Source organism: Aedes aegypti, chromosome 3, assembly GCF_002204515.2.
Source record: "Aedes aegypti strain LVP_AGWG chromosome 3, AaegL5.0 Primary Assembly, whole genome shotgun sequence".
NCBI classification, from domain to species: Eukaryota; Metazoa; Arthropoda; class Insecta; order Diptera; family Culicidae; genus Aedes; species Aedes aegypti.
In genome coordinates, this window is record NC_035109.1 from 159,889,391 (window position 1) to 159,896,418 (window position 7,028).

At 35.2% G+C, this 7,028-nt stretch overlaps 1 protein-coding gene across 1 annotated transcript; it reads left to right on the forward strand.

The window, feature by feature from the left end:
* Positions 1 to 3,452: 3,452 nt before the first annotated feature.
* On the forward strand, positions 3,453 to 4,618 carry LOC5566733 (trypsin). Its single transcript, XM_001651093.2, has 4 exons — positions 3,453 to 3,609; positions 3,673 to 3,947; positions 4,004 to 4,323; positions 4,381 to 4,618. Exons 1-4 carry the CDS (start codon positions 3,507 to 3,509, stop codon positions 4,571 to 4,573), a joined length of 891 nt encoding a protein of 296 aa, XP_001651143.1. The 5' UTR covers positions 3,453 to 3,506; the 3' UTR covers positions 4,574 to 4,618.
* Positions 4,619 to 7,028: the final 2,410 nt, after the last annotated feature.

Genomic DNA, 7,028 nt, shown 5'->3' on the forward strand with positions numbered 1-7,028 from the left:
ATTCAGTTATTTAACGTTGAACCAACATGCTTAAAAATATCAGTTTTGAATAGTTATTCTTTGGCAGAAAAATCTTCAATTTACGTAAATCTTGCTCATTCAAACAAACAATTGCCTACATCCGGACGAATGATGCGAAATGCTAAAATTTACTTTTGCAATTAAATGATCTTATTTCATAGTTCTAAGAAGGAGTTATTTTTTTTAGTTTCAGGGGACCTACATTAAATAAATAGGACAGATTTGATACATATCTTCAAATATGTTTCAATATGGTGAAAGTTCCACCTCAGAGTGTCGTTTTCAATTTTTCTTTCAAAGTTATTTTACAATTTATTATATGTTTACAAAAAGTTGCAAAAAAGTGATCCATATGCGCCCCGGTCAAAGGTACCAATTGAATAGACGAAATGGTTACACATAATTTAAATTAAAAAAAAAATATTTTAAATTCTCTCACAAAACATCAATCAATGAAGACCCATTTTTTGGTGATAAAGTCAACTCTCCTTTACTCGATATTGAAGGAACCATCGAGTTGGGGAGGTATCGAGTTACAGAATACAACACCAATGCAACTGCGATCCAAGGGACCATCGAGTTAGCCTTGAAAACCAACTTTAACTTTGGTTCTCTAACTCGATATCGAGATACGGAATATCGAGTAAGTGAGAGTTAACTGTAGTATCAAAAGATATAAACTTAACACGTACTATGTGATGTTTCAGGGTGCATTCTAAATATTTTAATATTTGTCCCGAATTAGACCAAAATATATCTGGTCACTTTACTGCTACGGCAAATGAAATGTAATATGTTGGATTGGAAGGATCGCAACCGTTGAAGCATTTCCGCCCATCAATATTCGCCTCATGATGGCCCCCTTTACACCACCCACAATGGGCGTCCATCCTTATGCTCCTGCGACGTCTGGTGGTGAGTAGCGGAACTGATGTGATGCGGCTGTGTTCTTCACAGTGGGTGTTCAACACACCACTGGTTACAATAATGCCTTACCGAACCGTCCCGTAATGGATGTTATCCGTAAGATAGCTTTACATCTTTTATTTCACTAATCAAAATATGTAAGCAAACCGCCTCCAGAATATCGCCATAATTGGACTCTCACACACTTTTTGTACCAGTTATCTCCATTTTGAAGATAACACGATTTCCAACTTAAAACGGTAAATTTAATTGCTCACCAGCTAAATTTGTTATTTTTGTTCTCACTAGGCAACAACAATTTCGCAACGGGTGTACTATAGCAAAATACTAAAAAGGTGACATATATGAGAGGCGGCTTTAGGACATTTCGTCGAATGACATTTGGTCGAATGACGTTTGGTCGAATGACATTTGGTCGAAAGTACATTTGGTCGAAAGGACATTTGGTCGAATGGACATTTGGTCGAATTGCTTTGGAACATTTATTTCAGTCGAATCACGTTTAGTTGAATGGAAATTAGCTTGAAAGTTTATTTCCAAATAGATTGTTGAAAGATCATTTGGTAAAATTGATTATTGTTTGCAAAGTTGGGGGCTGTCCATTAATTACTTAAGGGTTTATGGGTGGAGGGGGAGTTTGAGATTTCTTCCGCGCCAATTTATTTATTTATACAATTTATTTTTCATTTACGTACAAAACATTTTATCAATGGGGAAAGGGGGTTGAAATATCCCGAAAATTACCTTACGTAATAAATGTACCGAAGGTTTGGTAAGATAACGTCTTTTTTTGAATAATCTGAATCATTAACTGTTGTTGAACAAGAAACGGGACACTTTATGTAGCCTTCGTTTTAAATTCCGTACATCTTTTTATTTGAAATTTGAAATTATACCAATTTTTTTGTACATTGACTGAAATATTTAGCTCTAGTGAATTTATTATTCTTTGAAAATATCATCATTCTTTTAAAAACTGCTCAACAAGTTATTTTATTGCTCAACGATGTGAACATAATGTTTTATTATTATTTTTTTGAAATGGCATGGTTCTTCGTAATGAACTGCTGATCTTCATCTGACGGAAGCATTCGGAGAGAGCTTTTGGGATTTTTATTTGAATTCCGGGTCTTGCAGCTTACGGACGTGGGTAAGATTTTTAAATGCGGAAATCAGAATCAAAACGGCAGGAAAAAAATGATTTAAGGAAAACCTTTATGGCGAAGTAAATATTTGGTGTCGGTAACTCTACTTATGACCAATTGGCTTATAGTGACTTCCAGCTTGATAACATTCCTCAAGCAAATATATGGCTTTGCTGATAGTGTTATTGGTCTCGGGTGAAAAACAGAGTTTGCAGTAAAAGCTTTGAATTATTAAAAATTAAAATTGTGCTAATTCTATGTTTTGGGAAATAGAAGACGAGTTGACTGAGATGACAAAAGTTGGCTTGTTTCCATTTAAGATAAGCTTATCTTGAATCACAGAACATGCCTGAACGAAAAAGCAGCATGAAACGTCAAACAACGCAAGAGGTTGGTCAAAATTTTGGGAGAGCGTCCATAAAAATGAATAACAAAATTTTGCTTATTGCATATAGATTGTTAGTAAAATGCCTGATACTTCACAATTATTTAATCACTCTTTTATTGACGACAAAATGCTACTATCGACGATAGTCTGATCAAACGTAAACCTTTGTTTTCATACTATCAAGATTCACCACTATCCTTTCCATGAAACGTCGGTTCGACCAAATATCCTATGGTTTCTGTTGCAACTAAACCTTTTCGACCAAATGTCCATTCGACGAAATGTCCGTTCGACCAAATGTACTTTCGACCAAACGTCATTCGACTAAATGTCATTCGACCAAATGTCTTTCGACCAAATGTCATAGATCCATGAGAGGCAAGATTTTCAAATGGTCATTTTTCGCACTAATGCTTTTATCATGGTTTAGTTATCATCAAAATCAAATAGATTTATCATTCCTATGAATATTAGCTGTTATATTCTAGTGAAACAATAAGAAAAAAATTTTTTTTTGTTCCCACTATTGCCATAATTGGTACTTCTACCCTAGTCATCGTCACGCTAACTTCCATCAAAATTTAGTGCGCCTTTATGTATGTAGACAGAACACGTTGGTCGTTTACGATTACGTTACGTTTTGCTTTATCTCAGGGTAATTAACGATCCTGTAAAACCCACTCAAGTCCATGTATAAATTGTATTTAGTCTCATGTGAATATTCTAAAAAATATTGTTTCAGCGAGTTTTATGTTTGAGAGAAAAGCATCCGATTTACTACAGTATACTAGAGTGTCTTTAAACAAGAGTGATCTCATGTCCCGGACATCCTTCTCGTTTGGGACGCTGATTTGTGTGGATTTGACAGTTCATGGCTGTTCCAATTTTGATATTGACGTTACTCTATAGTAGACAACAATGGCATCGAGATGAAAAGGGTTAGATCTTTGTCGTCTGCGATTCTCTGATAAATTGTTCATTCGCGCACATCTGTAGCTCATTTCACTTGAGTTGTTTGAGGGAGGATGTTCAGATTGTCTCAATTAGCGATAGGGTCATTTTGTGCGATCAAGATGTATATTGTGTGTTTGCTGTTACTTCTAGCATCACTGGTGGATGGAAATAAACGTAAGTTTAGATTTAACAGAGCTTTTACAATAGCTTGTTTAAATTTCTTTTTGTAATTGGTAGAGCTGACCATCCAGGAAGTATTGGAACGAGTACACCGTACCCCGCCGGCATTGGCTAATGTCGTAGCTAGAGCGACAAATGAAGTGCATCTATCAAAAAATGGAATGTCCAGCAGAAGAATGATAGTTGGTGGCGAAGAGACAACCATCGAGGCTTATCCATATCAAGTTGCTATATTATATCTTAACCAACAGTTTTGCGGTGGTTCTATAATATCCGATTCATGGGTGCTTACAGCAGCTCACTGTTTAGATTTTTATCCTAAAAATGTCGATGTATGTACCAAACATTTATATATGTTCAATGTTTATAATTATTAAGAAACTTTTAGATATCTATTCGCTCTGGAAGCTCTTCTAGATCAAGGGGAGGAAGTATTCATCCCATACACTACTATCATATCCACGAGGAGTACAGCCCTACAGATTATCCACGTGATGTGGCAACAATACGAGTTAGATATCCTTTCAGTGCAGTTACAAGCCAAATCGTTCCGCTTGCCAGCAGAGAATGGATCAGCGGGAATGTTACAGTTACAGGATGGGGTAAGAACTCCGAAGGAAAAATTCCTGACGTTTTGGCAAAGGTAGTGCTCCCTGTAGTGAATCGAGTAACTTGTAACACCTCGTGGGATGGACTCATAACTGACGAGTGAGACTATTTATTATCTTGTTTATTGCCAACTCTAATAAAAATCAATCGTTTTAGTATGATTTGTGCCGGCGATATGGGAAGTGATTCGTGTGATGGAGATAGCGGCGGACCTGCTGTTCAAAATGGTATCCAGTACGGCATTGTATCTTGGGGTGGAACAATTTGTGGCACAGCTTTGCCCGGAGTTTATACAAACATAGCTCACCCAGCAATCAGAAATTTTATCGAACAAACCACTATGGTATAAAATATATCAATTAAGAAAATGTGAGGAAAATTAACTAATTTGTAATCAATGTGTAATAATCTTATATCACTGGTAAAGCCAAAGTCCTAAACAAAAATGCTTGATATGGGGACTGGGGCATAAAGCGCCAGCTAAGGAAGGAAGCGATTTTAGCTGTGAAATACATCATTATTAGCTCTTTTTTATTCATCATCTGATAGACAATCATGTTCTCTATCGAATAGTAAAAAGAGCCATCCCTTTCCATTTTTCTGGAATTAATAAATTAATTTTCAAAAAAATGCTTGCTTATCTGCATTTTTATTTTTGCGGGGTAAAACACGCTACCTAAAGTCGGCATTAACCGTACGCGAGTACGCATGCGCAATCATGCTTGCATATACGTTACATACATAAGGGCGTTTGATCAGATGTTATTGTTCAATTATAGTATACTGTACATGCTGATGCGAAAAATTTGTAGGGTTAAAACTTTCACGTAACTACAGCGTGGCATTACGTTTGCTGGAATTTGAATTCAAACGGCTGTTTTGATGTTATGAAATAGGAGTGGCCGTTTTGCCCCACGAGTTGATTGAAGTTTAAGTCCTTCAATACGGTTTTGAAGAATAAATTCAACACTTTTTTCGCATGTAATACAAACTATGGGAGTGCTCAAGGTGATTATCGATGATAGTTTCAAAAGTTTGGTCATGTACCGACCTGAAAAATGGCCTTAAAATTCACACATTGTTCTACTTGGAAAATTTTCATATCGATTGGAAATATTATATTAGCTGTTAGTGACCCTATATAGATAGAGGCACTGAATTATGCACACTAGGGCGATTCAAACTTTAAAAATGTTTGAAAATCCAATCTCCCATATGTTCCTTACCAGCCTTACCATAAAAATAGTGTTCTGTGAAATTTTCAGCTTTCTAGGTGGCGATTTAAAGGTCGCCCAAAGACAATGTAAATTTATATGGAAATTACTATGAAGAAATTTTGAGAAATGTTCCAAACACGCTAGTACTGTAATGTAAGTAGAAACTTATCATCCCATATTGAAAACTCTTTCTTTAAACCAGTTGTTTTCATATCGTGCTCCGCGGAGCACTTGGTGCTAAAAACATTCTGTCGATGAATATTTTCCCATACATTTTGTATGGGTCAGTTTTAGCTGAGAAACTGAAGTTTCTTGAATTTAACCCTTTCTTCCCTGGCACAGGTGACCCACAGATTTTCGACGTACGCTAACTAAACCGAATTGGTATGATTAGCTCAATGATTATTGGAATTATTTATAAGGTGCAGTGGAGTAAGTGTATCAGTGGGGTAAGTGGATCATTCGTCAATATTAAACATAAATACTTGAGAATGTTGAATGTTTTCGCCCCATTGCTTCATTTTAAGTTATATTCTTACGCCCACACTAATACTATTTCAAAACTGGTTGGTACTACACGTACACCAACATAAGCAAACTTGTTAGCTGCAAAAATCAATTAATTTTAAAATTGTTTTTCATCAATCAAAAATCCATTGTATCTCTGTCTAAGATAGAATACTATTAGTTTTTTCGACACATGGTGAGCATTTCAGTTGAAATTGAATGAATCACAATGAAAAATATGTGATTTTTATAAATAAATACAGATATATTGTACATGATATACTAACCCCTACTTATCAATAGGGTGGGGTAAGTGGATCAAGTATTATTATTATTTACTAGTGGTCCCTGCAAACTTCGTCTTGCCATCAAGTAGGCTGTTGAAAAATGTCATGAAACCTCCCATACAAACTGATATATTAGTACTCTCCCGTTTACCAAATTTTCCGAAAACTTCCCCAAACTTTTTCGTCACACGAACACGTCGGAACCCTTCAGGAAAACAACAGTGAAAGAATTGTGTAAATCGGTTGTCCCGTTCTCAAGCCAATTCGTGACATACAAACACCACTCCATTTTTATTTATATAGAAGATTGGCAGACTGCTTACGAGAATTTGAATAAATTTTAATATCCGCAAATATTGTTTTCTTTCAACTATAGGTATTCATTCCCAGCTAAAATTTGTCAATTTGACCATAGAAAATTGGAATTAATCTACCTAAAAGTGTTTTTAACCTTTCTGGTCTAAACAAATATAAGAGAATAATAATTTCAAAATTCACACGAAACTTTTTGTGGTTTATCTAAGCTGAGTTGCCAAAGAGCAAAATATACTAATTTTCCAATTGAAAGCAAATAATCGTACCTTATATGTCCATATAAACTGTTCTGGACAGATAACACAAATATATTCATAAATAGAATAAAAGAATTTCAGTTTGTTATTAAAAAGTAAATGTAACAAATATACTTAAACAATAAGTGAAAACATCGTTAGGAATGATCCTACAATACTTCTGTATAACTTATGTGCATAAATGGATGAATTTCTCCAAGTTATTTTAGTTACAACGTTTC